Source organism: Thalia democratica, unplaced genomic scaffold (genome assembly GCF_965202585.1).
Source record: "Thalia democratica unplaced genomic scaffold, ktThaDemo2.hap1.1 HAP1_SCAFFOLD_1460, whole genome shotgun sequence".
NCBI lineage: Eukaryota > Metazoa > Chordata > Thaliacea > Salpida > Salpidae > Thalia > Thalia democratica.
The window spans coordinates 10,872-29,911 of NW_028140317.1; the positions used below are offsets into that span (position 1 = coordinate 10,872).

General features: G+C 25.5%; 1 protein-coding gene across 1 annotated transcript; it reads left to right on the plus strand.

Annotated features, from left to right (window-relative positions):
• Window positions 1-215: 215 nt before the first annotated feature.
• LOC145848478 (cilia- and flagella-associated protein 61-like) lies at window positions 216-18,563 on the plus strand (the record flags this gene model as incomplete). Its single annotated transcript, XM_082953922.1, has 12 exons — window positions 216-304; window positions 539-691; window positions 4,699-4,826; window positions 9,102-9,289; window positions 10,768-10,895; window positions 11,800-11,934; window positions 13,768-13,975; window positions 15,383-15,768; window positions 16,062-16,162; window positions 17,439-17,634; window positions 17,784-17,962; window positions 18,467-18,563. Coding segments are annotated over exons 1-12 (1,950 nt in total), but the record flags the coding sequence as incomplete, so codon positions are not given.
• Window positions 18,564-19,040: the final 477 nt, after the last annotated feature.

Here is a 19,040-nt window from a genome sequence, read left to right on the forward strand (position 1 = left end):
TTGGTAGTATAATCTAAATTTTCTTGATAATGCTTTTGTTTTATATATATTATAGTAATGGCCTAATAGTTTACAGATTAAATACTTGTAAAAACTTAAACAAATTGAATTTTTTGCTTATATTCAAGTTGTTACTCATTTCTCATATGTTTCAATACTATAATAATCTTTTTCTTAAAAAATAACAAATTAAAACAGGTTTTATTTCAAAAAAGTTAATGCAAAAAATATTTCAATAAACAACAATAAGGAGATGTCAGGTGAGCAGTCTATATCTGAACATCCTCCAACCTTTGCTGACCAGGTCTATTGGAAAGATAGTTTTATTTTGCTTTATAAATAGTTTTATTTATTTATATAGTTAAATTTTATATAGTTTAATAAATTTATTACATTGAAATAGCACAGTTAAATTTTGTTTTTTTGTTTGTTTGTTTGTTTAAGATAGTATGATATATAATAATTAGAAGTTAATAGACTAAAATTTCAAGTGAATATATCTCTGATGTTCTAATACTATTACCTTTTATACTCATAGACATTTAATGCAAGAAGAACAGAATCTGTGGATGCACCTATTGTTAAACTTCTTGTCAATGAAAAAACTTGTGAACAATTTGGAACTGTTAATTTGGTTCATCTAATTGAAAAAGCAAATCTAGCTGTAACACTTTGTAATGCTAAAAATGAGGTTTTCTGTTTCAACTAAATTTAAACTTTAAAATAGTTTTATATGTCTAACTGTAATAGTTAAGTATTTTAGTATTAACTGTGTATAAGGTTTCAAGATTTAGTTTTACATAAAGTATTACTTAGCAAAACTTATGCAGTTAAGTTATTTATTTTAGCTACTACCAAGCTGTTTAAGACAATAAAAATATTTAATAACTTCAGTTCATATTTTTCAATAAAAAATATTATATTCTGTTAAAAATTTAAATTGTGTACTAAATTTTACAAATTTTTATATTTACATCTTTTATTGAATATAATTGGTGTTTTTATTATTATATTATAGGATCCTTTCTTTAAAAAAAATCATTTTGTTAAGTAAACCTGCTTAAAACAATTCATTTTTACAAAAATAAAAACTATTAAGCCTTTTGATTTTGTTAAAATTATGCTAATAGAAGTATCAATTTTTATATTTGTAAGATATTACCAATTGCTTAAAACTTATTGAATGAAGGAATGTTAAAGAATTTGATACTTTTTGAAATATCATGAAATATCCTCAAATTTGCAAAAAAAAACATTCAGTATCCTACAAACAATCATAATTAAAACATTTTTTTTGAAGAAAATTCATAAAATATTTGACCTATGTAAAACTATATCCAACAAACTTTTTTAATGATTTTAATTGTGTAAGTAAGTTGTAGTTCAATAATAGTCCTGGACATGACATTAAACTGTATCCTGGCGTATGACGCAATAACCAAAAGGTTTTTTGTACACCAGGTCCTAGGACCAAGTATTTGAGCGCTTATTTTTTGTTCAATAAACAACAATAAACGAATGAAAAACAAACCTATCTGTAAACAGAAATAAATACCTTTTCAACTTCAAATATTTTTTACTTTAAGTTAGTAAAGTATTTTTATTTTTGTATCTAAATCTAAATTTTACAAAAATAAGAGTTTTGCTTTACCACATGAAGCAATTTCAGTTGTTAGCCTAGGTTTCATTACTTAAATTAATAACATGTTAGATGTTGGATGATGTTAAGGCCAATGTGGGGTCCAACACTTTTTTTTTTTTACAAAAATTGACTTTGGATTTTATATGAAAGCTTTAGGTACAAACTACAGTTAGCCAGTTTTTATAGAATTCAAAAATATCATTTGACTTTTGAGATATTTTATTTTTTGTAAAAAGTTTCTGATAAAAACGTATAGACTGCAATTTTTTTTAGGGTCAATTTTCTCAGAAGTTTTAAAAATCACTAAAAATTTATCTCCTCCTTCATTTTTCCAGCAATCTTCTTCATATTTTCAGGAAATGTTCCTTATATTACAATAAAAATACGTTACTTATGAATTTTAATAATTAAAAAAAAAAATTATCCAAATATAAAAAAAAAAGTTTTTCTATGTACTTAAAAGTTTTTAAAGTCTAAAATAGTGTTTTTTTGTTATTGTATTAAGATTAGACTGTGAAAGTTTGAAGAAGATCGCTTGAAAAATGTAGGAGGAGATAGATTTTAAATTAAATAGTCTTTTTTTCGCTGTCTTAGTTTTCCCTTCCCATAGGGAACCTATTATGCGGCCCTACTTTGACCTGTCATATCTCAAAAAATAATTTGTGTTTTTTAAAACGGTAAAAAGCAACTTAAGGGCATAGAGGGGGGTCCACCTTGATTTTTACAAGTTGATCTTATTTTATAGAGTTTTATCTGAGCTATCAGAATTTTTAACCGCTTGAAAAAATTCAAACTAAATTTTGAGATATGAGCAATCAAAGACGGTATACTCAATAAGTTCCTTACATAAGGAGCAAACTAAAAACGCAGAAAAAGACCATTTCATTAAAAATCTGTCTCCTCCTTCATTTTTTAAGCAATCTTCTTCAAATTTTTATATAATGTGCATTATTAAATTTTAAAAAGATTGAAGGCAGGAATTTTTTTAATTTAAAAAAATAAAATTTTTATTAAAAAAAAACCACCTAATTTTTTGTTTTTTTAATCTAAAATTTTTATTTTATAATATTTTTAAAATTCCAACATTCAAAGTCTTTAAAACTATAAAAGAAACGTTTTCTGAAAGTTTGAGGTCTCTAGCTCATAAAATGAAGGAGAAGATACATTTTTAGTAAATTTTTAAATTTCCAAAAAAATTGACCCTGAAAAATTTGCGGTCCATATGTTTGTAGAGTAAACTTTTTATAAAAATTATAATATTTAAAAAGTTAAAAAGATTTTCTAATTCTATAAAAACTGGCTTGTAGTTTGTATTTCAAGCTTTCATAAAAGATCCAATGTAACTTTTAGTGCAAAAAATATTGGACCCCCAATGCCCTTAAAGTTTAGTAAAAACTCTATAAAATAAGATAAAATAAAATCAACTTGTAAAAAACATGGCTACCCCCCTATGGCCTTAAGTTAACTCTTTCTGATTGCAACATTTTATAATTAAAACTTTTGTACAATATCTGAGTTTTGGCAGCGTCTGCAGTTAAATTCGTCATCAAACGTTGGGCTGTTTTTATCAGTTCCACTATGGTCTGCAATTTTTTGAAAAACTTGTTATTATGTCTTACCTATATAGAAGATGCTTTGATCTACAGAGCAAGTGTCTTTATAGATAAAAATTGTGTCAAAATATTTGTTTGCATTTGTTTTTTCAAATAAATAATTAGCTTCACCACAACATCATATTTGCAAGAAACTGCTGATGAGATCTAACCAAGCGGGCTTAAGTGCATATGCACTGAAGCGACCACTTGTAGGTAAAGTCCAAAACGTAGTCAGATAATTTTTTGCTAGTCATAATTGATTAATATTTTGTGTCTTTTAAGAATATATGCTAAATATTTTTAGAACATTAATGAGCAATAATTACCTATGTAACTTTTTGTTGAATAAATAAGTTTTGAAATTCAGAATGCTGAACTATTAGTTTTATGAACCACAAAGAGTTTGATAGTTTTAGTCTCTATTTATTTTTGTTGATATTGATTTTATAATGCTAAATTTTGAATTTTTGATAGTTCTTATTTGAGAACAATAAATTTAGAGCACAATGTGCTTAGCACATATTTAGTGTTTTGTATAAAGTCTATGAAGCTAAGCATCCAAGATTTTTGAAATACATTATTAGGTCAATATCTTGTTTGTAGTTGTTTTGATAGCTCGTTTACTTCTGTGTCCAGGAATGGAAGTTTGCTGTCAATAGATCTTTGTAAAATGAACTGCATAGTGTATTCATATCTTGGTTGAAATTCTTAAATCAGTATTGGTTTTAAGTATACAAAACGTTAGAATACATTATTTAATATCAAGCGTAGAATAGAGGGTCTTGTTTTAAAGGTAAATTGTAGTTTAGAATATTTTTGGATGTTACAAACTAATTGGCTATAATTGGGGCTAATGGGCTGTCCTTTGCAACACTGTCTATTTTCTTGTAGACTTTTTACTGTTAAGAAATAAACTTTAAGAGCATAACTATAAAATTTTGTAAAATTATTTTAGTTGTTTTAACTCCTTTATAGAAATTATTGTCAGAAACTATTGGAACGTTTCAATAATTTCTTTCTGGAATATCAGTATATTGTCTTCATGTCTAAATTAGCGTGTTTGTTTTCTAGCTGGAACATTTTATTGACATATTCATTTGATGATAAAATGCTAAATTTGTGATGCAAACAAATTTTTAATTCAATGTCTGTTTTTTGTTAAAAATTGAAAAGATCCACCTACTGTTTTTATTTAAAGCCTTGCAATTTTTTTGTTTAAGTTTATGTAAAACAAATTAAACTGTTATAAAATGTATATTTTAAAATTCGTCAGAGTTTTAGTTTTGTTAAATGTAGTTATAAACTTTATACTCGAGTTTTAATTTATCTTTAAAAAATTCAGATAAAATAGCAAATAGGTGTAAGTTTTTAGCTAGAGCATTTTTCAAAGTTTAAAGTCAACCGAATTATTTGTAAAACAAAAATTTAAGTTATTGTATTTTAATAATAAATAAAATTTAGGTATTAGGATTTTCTGCATTTGTTGACTACCCTCAACAAGATTACCAAATTTGTGATGGTTTTAAGTGGGAAGAATGGATAAAAACAGTTAAAAGTGATAAAATTGAAGGTTGCACTCCTATTAACAGGTTAGTAAGTTTTAGAATTTTTTATTAGCTTTAAAACATTTAATCTAAAAATTGCATTGTTAGTATATTAGCAATTTAGATTATAATGTTACATTGTTATATCAGTTGTTGAGCTGTTTAAACCCTTTGCTAATATCTTACCATAATATCAATAAATATATTTGAGTTCTATTATACTAACATTAAGAAAACTTTTGACTCAGTCTCACATAAACGATTAATAAAACTTTGATGTATTGTATGACAGCTTAGTAAATAACTTTAGGTATTTTCAAAACAATAGATCACAAAAAGCACTTGTGGACAATACGCTATCGAATCCGTTGACTATTTTAAGTGAAGTACCACTAGGTATAGTGATTGGTTGCTAGGGTGCTTATAAAAATGTGTTGGAGTTTTTAGCTAAATATTTTTTATACTTTGCAAATATCACAAAAACAGCATGTGCAAAATTTTAGCTGATTTCAAAAAACTTTCCTGGTGGCAGTTTTTGATTTACTAAAAAAAACCTCAGTGTAAGCTATATGGGACACAAAAAATGTAACCTTAGATTTTTTAGCTAAAAATTGTTTTACATGTGGCAATTACCACAAAAACAAATTGTGCGGAACTAAAGACAATTTGAAGAACGTTTTTCATGGAGGCTATTCTTCATTTTCCGTAATTTTTTATCATTTTTTGTAGTTTTTGTAAAATTACAAGTTTTTTTTTCATGATATCAACAAGTTCCTATGTGAAACTTTTTTAGAATTGTTTTAAATTGTACACACTGTGTTTTTAAGATGACTGCCTCATGTAAAAAAAAATCAGCTAAAAACTCAAGGTCACATTTTTGTGACCCATACAGTATACACTGAGGTTGTTTTCAGTAAATAAAAAAACGTAACCATGATAGTATTTAAAAAAAAGCTAAAATTTTGCACAAGCTGATTTTGTTATATAAAAGAATTAGCTGAAAACTCTAACGTCATATTTATTACAAGCACCCTATTGGTCGCCTTGTTTGACACATTTATGATGTTGCAACAGAAATTATTATGTTCAGTGAAATAAATTTAATTGCAGGTGATGCAAATGTTGTCAAGTATTTTGATAAGTCAAATAACTTTAAATAGTGTTTACCAACAGCTAAAAACAAGAATGCTTAAATTAAATCTAACAGATATCGAATTCTTAATATCCTCCAAAGCAAACCTACCCCTTTTAATCAACACTATTTTACCTTCAGTGACAGTATTTAGGGAATTATAAATCCATATATCTTAAAATTTTAAATCCAACGATCAGCTTAATCACGTATATAAGTTTGGATTAACTTCATACTAATTAGTGTTAACAAGTTTGAAACTAATACAGGGATGCCACAAGTCAGGCTAAGTCAGGCGAAATCAGGCTAAGTCAGTTTTTTTTGGAAAAATTGGAAAAAGTCAGACTAAGTGAGTATTTTAGAATGGCAAAATGTCAGTTTATTTAGGTCAAAATAACAAAATGTCAGAATTTGTCAGTTCTAATTTACAAAGTTCCTTAATTTTCAAAGCATTAAAATGGTAAAAAAAAGTAACAAAAACTCCTTTAAAGTTAGACTAAAATTACAAAATTTTCCTATAAATTTACTTACAAAATAATTAAATTCCAAAGCCTTCGAATGGTAAAATTAAACAAAAAAATCCTTTATAAAGTCAGACTAAAATTACAAAACTTTCCTATAAACATGTTGAACTAGTACCCTATTTGAACAAGTAGTGGTTGTATGTAATATTTTTAGTATTTATGATCTGTAGCAAGGATACTTCCATAGTTAAATTTTGATATATACCAAAGTCTATATTGCAAAAAAAGAATACAAAAAATCTTGAAAGGGAAACAAGTAAGTCAGAAGGAAGATGTTAGAAAACGAGAGCTACAAGATTTGAAGATACAGCAAAGTGAAAGCAAAACGCAAAACTTCTAGCTTAGATAAAAAGATTAGTTTGCTTTCTACAGTGAAAAAAGTATCAAAATAGTTGAGGTTTTTCACGTTTTTCAACCAATTTTTATCTATATTTTTGTTTAAAGCTTGATTTTCTTTGTAAATATTAAGTCTTTTACAGTTATTAGTTTACAGTTTATACTATTTAAATAGTTTTTTAGGACATTTACACTCTAAACTGTTTTTTAGATAGAGTTTTATTTTTATGTATCATGATTTCCTAAATAGTACATTAGTCTAAAGTTAATATATTTTCAAAGTTTTTAAAAAGAGCCTCACGCTTGTTTATTAATTATAGTTACTATTTCATTAAATGTGTTATTTTCTTTATTTTGTTTGTTTTTGTAAGGTTTATTTATATATTTTATGAAAGATCAAGGCTATTTTTTTGGTATAAATTGGGATATAATTAAAAAAAAAGTTTCAACGAAGTAAATAACAAATGTTTAGTTTTTAACACCACTTTTCGTTTTGCAGAATTAATTATAATTTAGTTTAAGTGTTTTAATTATAAATTCTTTGCCAGCAGTTTATTTCACATTTGTGACACTTAGAGATTATTTGCAAAGAGGTAAGCAGTGAGAAAAAAGTGTACCTAGTTAAGTGCAAAATTCTTTATAGTTAAGTTAATATTATATATTCTTTACATTCCAAAGACTTATTATTACAGTTATCTTTCGTTGAAGTACACACTCTGAACACAGCAGCTACTTAATAGAAAGTTTGTAGCTAATAATTATTAGTCTAAATAAAAAAGAAGCTCGACAGAGAGTTTTTATTTTGGTTCAAAAATATGTACTGATACTGAATAAGAAGTGCGTACTAAAATGCGTTGTTAATAAGAAGGTAAAAGCCAGGCTAAATCAGTCAAAATCTTGAAAAATCAGGTTAAATTTACAAAATTTTGCGTGGCAACCCTGTAATAAAGTTATCACTATTACAAAATTGTTTATAGTTTATATGTGGTTAATCTGGATTCCAAACTCCAATTTGGTCCCCTATCTAAAAAAATATTTTATCAAAACCAAATCAATACAGAGGAAATTTACAAGTTTAATATGTATTGTTTTAATATACCTAATATATTGTATCAATAAAGTTTGACTAAACTAAGCCCAAGATCTCTTGTATATAAAAAATTAATTTAATTAATCTCTTTAAATATATAAATGGTCTACATAAAATTGTTTTTCAATCCACTTTTTTTTTCAAAAAGCTTTGTTTTAAGAGGAAACAATATTAAAATAACATGTCAATCTGATTTAAATATTAGTCTATGGCAAAATGATTTTTTCCACAAAACAATTATTTGTAAAATAAATGACTCCGTAAATTGTTTTGTTATGTGAAAATAGAATGTTTTCATTTAAAGCCTAAAAAAATCAATTTAGACAATATAATTGATTATAAAAATTCATAAATACCCAAAAAAAAAAAACGATTCAATAATTAAACTTTACCGAATTAGCTACTGCTGATGTTTACTTACTACTAATGATCTACCGGTTCCAAGATCCATAACCGGATCTGGCCAGATCCGGATCCTTCCGGATCTTAACTAGTTGATCCGGTAGATCACTACTTACTACATAATTATATTTTTCATGCGCTTCATTAAAAAATTAATGAATAACTGTTTTACTAATTTTGTAGGAACTTAAATGTTTTAATAACTTAAAGCTTCTAAATCTTTATCAAAATTTATGATTAGTTAAATTTTGCTTATTTAAAGTATAAATTTCTAAAACTAAGTTAAATACTTTTTAGTCGTAGTTCTTATACATATTTATATGCTTTCAAGTGTTATGCTCTTCTGTACACCAAGTTTCCGTTTATTTTACTGCAGAAACAACCTATGTTTAGTGTGATTTTTTATTTTGCCCTTTTTGAAAGTTAGATGTGTTCCAAAACTTGTTTCTTTATATTTTTTGTTTGTTTTCTGTTTAAATGTCAGAGACTTTGATACTTGGGTCCAATGTTGCGTAATAAATAATAATATTTATTTTCATGTACTTCATTTTGTTATCTAATTGTAACTTTTTACTTTAACTACATTAGTTTAGACGTTCCAAAAGAATAATCTTATAATGAATACAAATCTAACTTGAAACCACAATACTTAATTTTGCAACTCATTTGTGTTTCTCTTCGTATTTCAGTAAATAAAATAAATTACCTTTAAAACTATTGTTTTTTTTTTATTATATAGAATTTTTCTAGTCCATTGTTTTATCTGGTTTTTATTTATTGAAAAAAAAACTAATACAACTTAGCAAATAAGTTTTAACCAAAGCAAATTTTTATAGTCTCTACATGCATTATTTTGTGGCTCATCCAGACTATCCATTGTCAGCATTATCAGAAATGATGAGGGCTGTATTCAGCGCTATACCACAACTGTACTTTGTTATTCTTCTTGTCAAAATTGACATTAAACTTGAGCCAGCATTAGAAAGCATGTTTACAAAAGTTCAATGTTTCTCTTCCAGTGGAGGTATTTAAAAATATTGCTTCCTAATACCGTGCTTCCTCGCTAATCCAGTCATGTTTGGCAAGCTTTTTTTAGATTAGCCTTTGGCCGGAAAAGACAAACCATTGTTTTGTTTTTAACCTATTTTTGTTAATGTAATTTATTTTATATTTTTTCAAAGGTCAAAACAATTAAAACAGACAAAACAAGACTTTGATAAAGTTTAAATTCAATTTATTGAAAACAAATTACAATGTAAACATTTTAATTGATATTGGTTTTAAAATTTAGCTGAATTAATTAAATCTACTTCTCGGCTGATTAGCAAAGGACCGGATAAGCGAGTATGCACTGTACTGAGTTTAATCATTTAATATTTTTGTTTTGAAAATTAAAACATTTTTGATTATTTTGTAAAATAAGTTTTTAAATTAAGTGTAATTAAGTTTAAGGTTTATTATATTGTTAGATAAAAAAAAAAGATTATTTTAGTACTGAGGTTGTTTTATTGTAAAAATTGTTCAGTACATATAAAAAACAAGTATAAAAAACAGTGCTTTTTAAAATTTCAGGAACCTTGTTAATATTACTTATGAAATCTTTAGCTTAAAAGTTCATTGACTTTTTCTAAGTATAGATTAATAGAAGAAAGTAGTAATACAGAGACATCAATAAGGTACACACCTGCGTAAACTACGCAGTAAAATGTAAATCTTGAAAATGAGAAAGGACAAAAATTTTTTTTTACTTTGCTAAACAAAAAGAAATAAAGAAAGTTATCAGTATGATTAATGCAAATATAATACTTTTTTATATTAGTTAATTTATTAATTTTTTAAACTAGAATACTTTTACTTAAAATAAGTAGATATTAGATATTATCAAGTGTAAAAAATAAATTTTTTCTTTAATTGTAAGGTACGTATTTCACGTAAGGTTAACCATTTTGATTGGGTTCAAGATGCAGATATTACCTATGGCCCTACTGTTTTCAATATTATAATTAACTTTGGTTTTACTTTATTGATCCTTAAAAAGTAAAAATAGTATAGATATCAAAGCTTTAAGCTTATGTTTAGAATAGTTATCTTAGGTTCATCAAAAGCAGGGCTTAGCAGTCTTTTTAAAATAAAATAATAGTTTTTCTTTAAAATTTGCTCGGGGCCAAACTTTATATAGAAATGTCATCCACGGGCTGTAGTTGTTTAAAATAATTGTAGTAATCAATAAATAACTGCTATTTTAAACAAATATTGTGATAGAATAAGTTATATTAAGGCACTAGTAAATTAGATAACTAAGAGCTTAATTGTAAGTTTCGTTGAATAAGTATGTTTTTAGCTGAAAAGTACCTTGTGGGCAATATTTTTCCAACTTCTCATCTTAAGTTTTCTTTGCGCGTTTCAATAACTATTGTATTGAAATATAACTATCTAAGCTGATGTTTATACAGCTAGTAGCACCTTGATAAATTTAAGTATGCTAACCATTTAAACAACTAGGAGAATTTAATCTACTGGTTACCAGAAGACACGACCATTTTCCAACTCTTCATGTCCGAAAAGCAGTTGTTGAAGACACTGATGATTTGACCCCACTGTTTACGAGACTCGACTCTTTGCTTACAAAAGTAATTACCAGCATTAAGAATAAAACTAACATTTAGTTGAAATTATATGATGCTTACTATCTGGTAACTTTTTTCTAATAACTCTTAGATTATGGTAAGTTTTATTGTTTTAGGAAAATAAAATATTTAAAGTTGTTTAGTTTTCTGATTAAATTAATATTATTTTTCAAACTACGCATAATTTGTTCAGAGATGCAGCTGTTAATTCAAAACATTCTTAGTGTAAATAATTTAATTCAAATTTAAAATCAAGATGAAAGTTAAGAAACATTGTAGTTTATTTTACGTATGATAAAACTGTTTTAAGAAGTCAAAAAAAAAACTTTAAATACGCTGTATAATTTAAGTTGTTACTCTTCTAACTTGTTACGTTTTTAATTCAAAGTTTCTTACACAGTACGGTTGTGCTTTTTCATTTTGAATTTATCGGTCAAGTTGAAAAATAAGTTGTTTTTAAATTAAAAGTACGTGAGATAAAAGATAGTTATATAAGTTAAGAACTAAAGTTAAATTGTAACTGAATTGAAAGTAAATTTAAACTAAATATAATGTATTTTTTATATTTAATCTAAACTCTACAGTTTTAAAATATAAAAAATAGAGGCAAACTTATTTATGATATCTAAGGCAAGAAAGTTTTTAGTTAGAAAATACTCGACTTTAAAAGATATCGATTTAGAAGCTAATCATGTTTAAATCGTGTATTTTAGAAAAATAAAAGCTTGTGATAAATGCGACTTTGAAATAAAAAGTTTGAAGTTATTTGCTTCTATAAGTTATAATTATCAAAGAGTTTAATTCGAAATTAACCTTATAGATTAATTAACGTGTGTATTTTTATTGCTAATCTTTATTTAAAAAAATTGTTTTTGTTGAAAATTTTACTTAGAAATAATTGTTACAGTCTTACGGAGATTTTTTCATATCAGAAACGATTGAAGCTCAGGATTCAAATAATCAGTGTTTATCAGCTGAAGTTAAAGGAACTGCTATTGGTTTTATGAGTATTTGCAACCAAGTGAACACCAAATTTTTACAAGTAATTAGTTTTTAAAATTGTGGTAGTCATGGGTGTGAATTTTTGTTTTATAGTGTTAGTAAGTAAAACTAAATTCAATTTTAATAACATTACGTATAGAAAAACTAGCAAAATTTTTATTTTGAACAAAAAATATTTAAACTTTTCCAACATTTTTTTTTTATAGGTAGTAAATAATAAACTGACTTTTTAACAACATAATAAGTCTATTTTCTCTTTTACTTAAACTTACTTATTTTTTAAGTGAATACTCTTAAAAAGTTATTTGAATCATGTGGTTCTGTATAATATACAAGAATTGAAAACAGAAGTTTTATAAAAATGTACTTTTTTCGTACATTTTGAATTAAGCTTTCAGAATATTTTTCTAATTAAAGAAAATTCTTTGTTAATTTAAATACTATATGTTTTGATTTTTCGAAAACAGATAAAAAGCTCTCAACTTCTAGAGGAGAAATAATATATTTATTTAATCATTTCAAGACTTTTTAATGCAAACTCAGTTTCGGTTAAAGACCTCTTAAGTGCTTATATAAAAAATTATATTCAAATAGAATTTGAATTAAATACTTAAAATTGAAACAAAAAATTTCAATAGATTTGTTATGCAAGAAGTAAAACTTAGTTGATAAATGATAGCTAATCAAAAAGAAATAAATTTCTTATACAGTTTGTTAGCCATAATTAAAATAAACATATGACTAATTTTAGATAAACTTTTTGTAATTTACTTTGAGAAACTTTACTTGAAAGCAGTTGACTTAAATTTGTAAAAAAAAATCTAATAATAACAAATTATATAATATCCTTATTTTATTACACTGACATATGTTTCTGTGTGTTAACGGATTTACACACTTCAACTGAGCTCTGTAAAAAAATAAATACTGTAAGGAAAGAATAGAAGCTAAAGTAGGTGTATACATGTGTTCATTAAAATAAAAATAATTGCTATAGATTTTTAAAGGTTAATGGTTAATAATCTATATGGTTAATGGTATATAGCAATTATTTTTATTTTAATGAACACATGTATACACCAACTTTTAAATAAACACATGTATACACCTACTTTAGCTTCTATTCTTTCCTTACAGTATTTATTTTTTTACAGAGCTCAGTTGAAGTGTGTAAATCCGTTAACACACAGAAACATATGTAAGTGTAATAAAATAAGGATACTGTATAGTTTATTGTTATTATATATTCCAGTGAACTTGTTTCGCTAGGATCTTTTGTTAACAAACACTTTAATTTAAATTTATATTTTGAATAGTTAAAAAAATCTATAAAGTTCTAAAATTTAGTTTCTGTAATTTTGTGACAAAAAACTTTTTGGCTTATTAAAGGAAAAGTTCGCTGAAATCTTTAAATCTCTGATCAAAGGTGTAAAACTGTCCTGGACAAAATACTAAAATGTATCCATGAGGTAACTCGATAAGCGAAAGTTGTTCTCATACTCCTCGTCCTTTGACCAAATTTTTTGAGCGCTTTTTTGTCGTTCAATGAAAAATACGATAAAAGGAAACTTTATATAGATTGTATTTCTTAAGAAAATTGCAAAAGTTGTTATTTGTTTATACAATAAACTATTTTTTTGCTTACTTCTAAAAAAGTTGGTAATGAAAAAAAAAGGTTAAAAGTGTACAAATTATGTAAAAAAAAAACATTATTCCTTCAAGAAATGTATGCTGTTTGTAGACGACAATTTTCTACATTGGAGTTTCATTATGTCTAATGTTTAGTGTGTGTACATTAGTTTTACACTATTGATTTTAGTGATTAAACATAAAAAAGTAAAAGTAGTCCTTCGATTTTTTTTCTATAATTTAGGAATCTTATGAGCTGGATGTTTTTCATGGACTTACAAAACCCCATCCTGATGATGAAGTTAACAAGCCAAAAGTTGATTCAGATAGTTCTTACGATAGCGAAATACAAAAGCAAGTGTTGAATTCTCAGTGTTTTCTTGAAATTAATGATGTTGCGGATTTCGATAAAGTACCTGAAGTATCTGAAGAGCCAGTTTTTGAGTCTAAAGGTTTTTTAAATATTTTAGCCAATTATATATTATAAATAACTACTAAAGTATTAAGGGTATAGGGGGGTACCCAATGTTTTTTCTCACATAAATTAACACTGGCTCTTATATGAAAGCTTCAAGTACAAATTACAAGCCAGTTTTTATAGAATTAAAAAAAATTATTCAACGTTTGAGATATTGTAATTTTTCTAAAAAGTTTCCAATTCAAACTTATGGACCAAAAATTTTTCAGGGTCAATTTTTTAAATTTATAAAATCACTAAAAGTCTTTATTCTCCGTCATTTTTTTAACTAAAGACCTCAAAGTTTCAGGAAATGTTTCATTTATAGTTTAAAAGACTTTAAATGTTGCGATTTTAAAAGTGTTGTAAAGTAGAAATTAAAGATAAAACAAAAAAAGGTGTTTAATTTTTAATATTTTTTTTTCAAAATTAAAAAGTTCAGCATTAACTCTATTTAAATTTTAGTAAGACTTTCTGTGAAAATTTTAAGAAGATTGGTTAAAAAATGAAGGAGAAAATATATTTTTAATCAAACAGTCTTTATTTTTGTGTTTTTTGTTTGCGCCTTTCATTAGGAACCTATTGAGTATACCGTCTTTGATCGCTTTTATCTCAAAAGTTGCTTTGAATTATTTTAAACGGTTAAAAAAGTAAAATAAAATCGACTTGTAAAAATCAAGGTGGACCCCTATGCCCATAATATTAGTGTATTTTTTTTGAACTGAGGAACATGTCAATTAAAATTTTTATTATCTATGTTAATATTTTACCCAATGTGTATTTAAGTATTTATGTAAAAAATATTCAAAATTAGAATTTTTTTGCTATTAACTTTTTTAAAATAATCTTTTTTAAACTTTAGAAACGCAATTTAGTAGTGCATTGTGAATTAAAAAAAAAGTATTAGAATTTTTATCAAGGTTATATAAGAGAATAACCACCTTTGTTTTAGAAATTGATCTTATCGTAGATTTCAAAACTGTCTATCAAATTCTTTGTACAGTTTTACAATTACACAATATTTTTATAATGTATCAATGTTCGAAAGTTAGATAGTTTCTTCACGAAAGGTGCAAACTAACTTGACAAAAAAAAATTACTAAAAATTTAACTCTTACGAAATTTAAGTAATTCTCTGCAAATTTTCAAATTGCAATTTCAAACAAAAATCACTGAAAAACCTGGAATTTAAAAAAATTTTTGCCAGTCGAGTAACGAAATTTCGATTAGATACGAAAAATATATCATATAGAATTAAATATCATTAAGTTTTTTTTTTAAACACATAATGTTTTAGATGTAAAATGATTTTTCTAGTTTACTTGTAGCACGTACTTATACACGAAAATGTAATTTTTAAGTAAACTTTACTTTTAAAGTTCACTGTTTAATATGTTTAAAGAAATGGTTTTCGACGAGTTGAGTGTATATGATACAAAAAGCAACAACAAATCAAAAAGTAGAAAACTACAAAACGAAGAAAGTAGTAAGAAAGACACTCTAATGTTATCAAAACTAGCAATTAATTCAAAAAGCCCACGACTTTCAGCAGAATTGAAATCTTTCAGAAGCAGTCAATTTAAACACGCGGAAGAATCTTTACCTGATAAGTCAATTTCTGATAATAAATCAACAAAGGACATTTCAAACAGCCGCAACAGTTCAGTTAAAAGAAAACTTAGCGACGGATTGAGTTCGAGTCTGCATGAGCCTACTCCAGTTATTGAAAGCACTGTTTTGAATCCTATGTATTGTAGTGAAGTTTATAAAGAAAAGCCTTTGTCTCAGGTTTATGGTAATTTTTAGTTTAGTTGTGTTATACTTACAATAAAACTTAAGCGTGTTTTAAAATTCTTTCAGTGTTTTTATACTTAAATTATAAACGGAGTAGAAATAAATAAGTAATTTCTGTTGAACTAATTTTTTCATACTATCTTAAAAGGTATCAGAACTTTGTTTTTAGTAATTTCAAAGAGTATTTTTTAATTTCTTCTTACATGTATACTTTTTGCCATAGAATAATGTAGTTAAAACAGTTTTTATTACTTTATTCTGTATTTAAAATAAGTTTGTCTTTTCAGTCTAAATACTTTGGAGAGTCTAATGCCTTCTGTATTCAATTGTTTTGCATTGAAGAGCAGCATGAAACGCGATCAATTGATTTTCTACCAAAGATGTTCAAGTTAGTTTCAGTTATTTCAAATTAATTTTGATAATACATTAATATACTTATATATAAAGTCGATAAAAAAAACTAGCTGTCTGCATTTGTATTGAATAGTATAGTAGTTGTATATAAATAACTTTTCAGTGAAATGTAAAAAAATAATAAGTGTTTTTATTTTCTTTTAGGTAGTACTTAATAGTTATAGCAGATTACTATGCTATAAAATAAATTAAACTTACATAGATTAGTAAATTCATTAGTTTCTTAATTATTATAGCAAAACACTTTTTTTAAGGGTTTAGTAGAGGAGAACAAATGTTTTAAAAGATTGACATTTTCAGATCATCTATCAGTATATACACAATATTCGATTAATTTAAATAAACTTTTGAATTTAAAAAGCTGTTTCTATGTTTTTGCACGTCGTTTCATTTTTTTTTGTTAAAAAATAAAATACAAACCTGCTTAAATGAAACCTACGTAGAACAATGTTAGTTTTTACTTAAGTACAAATCTTACCTAATGTATGTGCAATTAGCTTAACTAGCATATGTTTTCCGCAGCTCTAAAAACTTAAAAAAAAAAGTGGTATAGTGGTTAGAAATTTATTTCAAAAGATTCTTTATTGAAGTCAGATACTAAACTGGTAGAAAACACAAAACTTTTATAAGAAGTTATATTTTATAAATAGTTAAGATAATTTTTTTTTATTAATTTATTTTTCCTGAAATGACTTTTAGTTTAGTTTTCTTATGCTTTTTTATTATACTTAGTACAGTAAGTTATTATGTGTATAAATTTACAAATTCAATTATATATATGTACTATAGATTGTCTTTTCAAAAATAAAGGTAAAATATGCCATTCAAAAAGTATTGAAAAAATATTTTACGGTCACTTAACTACTAAATACTGTAAAACTTAAATTTAGATTGTAGAAAAACACCAAATGTTTAAATAAAGTTCTAATTGTTTAAATCCTTTCGTTAGCCTAAAGCTAAACTTTTAGTCTATAAGTTGTCAGAACTAACATTATTTAATGCTCTTAAAAAAAATTCCCTGAAAAGTTAGAAATTTAAAATTAATAAAAAAATATGCCTTAAAAATTAAAATTTTAATCATTTACTATTTACACAAAATTTTTTTACTAAATGCAAAAGTTAATTTTTTAAAGCGTTTATCTTATTGTAAATAGAAAAACATAAGTCATTTACTGAATTAAAATGAAAAAGCTTAATATTTATTTTAAAAATACTACTTATGTTTTAAACACATTGTTTAAAAAATAAAGGTTATTTCCTGACAAAGAATACGCAATTATCTCTTTACCCCACTTAGTGCCAGAATTTCCATTGTTAAAGAATTTTGTTAGAGTAGTACCTCGGCTGAGAGCGAATAATCCTCATGAGTTGTACGTATTGCACCGAGATAGCCTCCTCACATCCAAATTCTCTGTAAGAAGGGCGACTAGTGATGATCAACAACAAGTTTGCTTGCTTTTAATATGCAATATATAATAATTGCCAACAATATGTAAGTTTTGAGATAGAGTGAGAGAAAATAAAAACTAAAATAACTTCAAGCTAAATTAAATAAAAAATTGATGATTTATTTAAAAAAAGTAAAACTTACGCAGATAAAAAAGTTCTCAGAATGTCTTTCATATAAAAGTATTCTCCTAGATGACATTAGAAACTACAATGAAACTCGTTTGTTTCAAGGAGTTTCAGAAATGGGGGTTTTTGTTGCAGAGTTTGGCAGTCAAGTGGTTGGAGTTTGTGTTTTGCGAAGAGAGGAAAATTTAGAGTATATAAGGTTTGGAATGATAATTTTTATAAGTTTACCTTTATTTACCTTTATATAAAATTAAAATGTACGTACTTAACACAGTTGAGTGTTGGACACAAGTTCTGTGCACGCACATTTGTAAACTAAACAGCAAAAGTTTTTTCTTGTTAATTTTTGACTTATAGTTGTTTTATTTTTACCTCATGTAATACGATAGTTACTGGTTATTGAAAAATTTATCATAGTAAATGTTTGAACTGCCTCAAAGTTGTTATTATTGTAAAACTGTAAGCATTAGATAAAAAATGATTTATATTTGTACCCATATGGATTATGCAGTTTTCTATGCAATTTTAGTTTCAATGTGCAAATTATTAAAACTGATAGTTCTTAATACTCAGTGGTATTAGTAATAATTAGGCATTATTATTTTATTTTTTTAATAGTTTACTAGTGAATATATACAAACTAATTTGTTAGCACCGAGTTTTATTTTGATGTTTTCAATAAAAAAATCGTCTTATTTATCAGGAGTCATTACAACATTGAAGATTTTGTTTATTTCAATCACCATCGAAGGGATGAACATTCCCATCTCAATCACTTTGTACTTAACTCCGTATTTCAAGTGTGTTTTTCAAATTATTATAAAATTTGTTTTACTGTATGACACACTTAAAAGTTCGATTTTCTTTGTGCTAAGTCTTTTTGTAGTTAGGAATAACATGGTCTGGCGTTAACCTTCCACAGAGCCCACTTGAAGGGCTTTTAAATAGTTTATTGCAAATTGTTGAATTCAAAAAAACAATACATATGTTTCAAAAAGCTATATAATTTAATCCTCAGCTGGTAAAGTTTGAATTGCACTGTGTTTTACATTAATACAAAAGTTACAAAACACTATGACGTAGTTATAAATTTTGTAGAGGACAAATTTCATTGCAAAAATTAAACTTCCTTCTAAACAAACAACTAAAAATCACAAAACTACAAATAAGTGACTATAGCATTAGATATTTTAAAGCCTTAAAATTTATTGAATTTTTAAGAGGTAATTTAACCTGTATTTTCAACACATACATAACGGCAGTTGATTCTTTTAAGC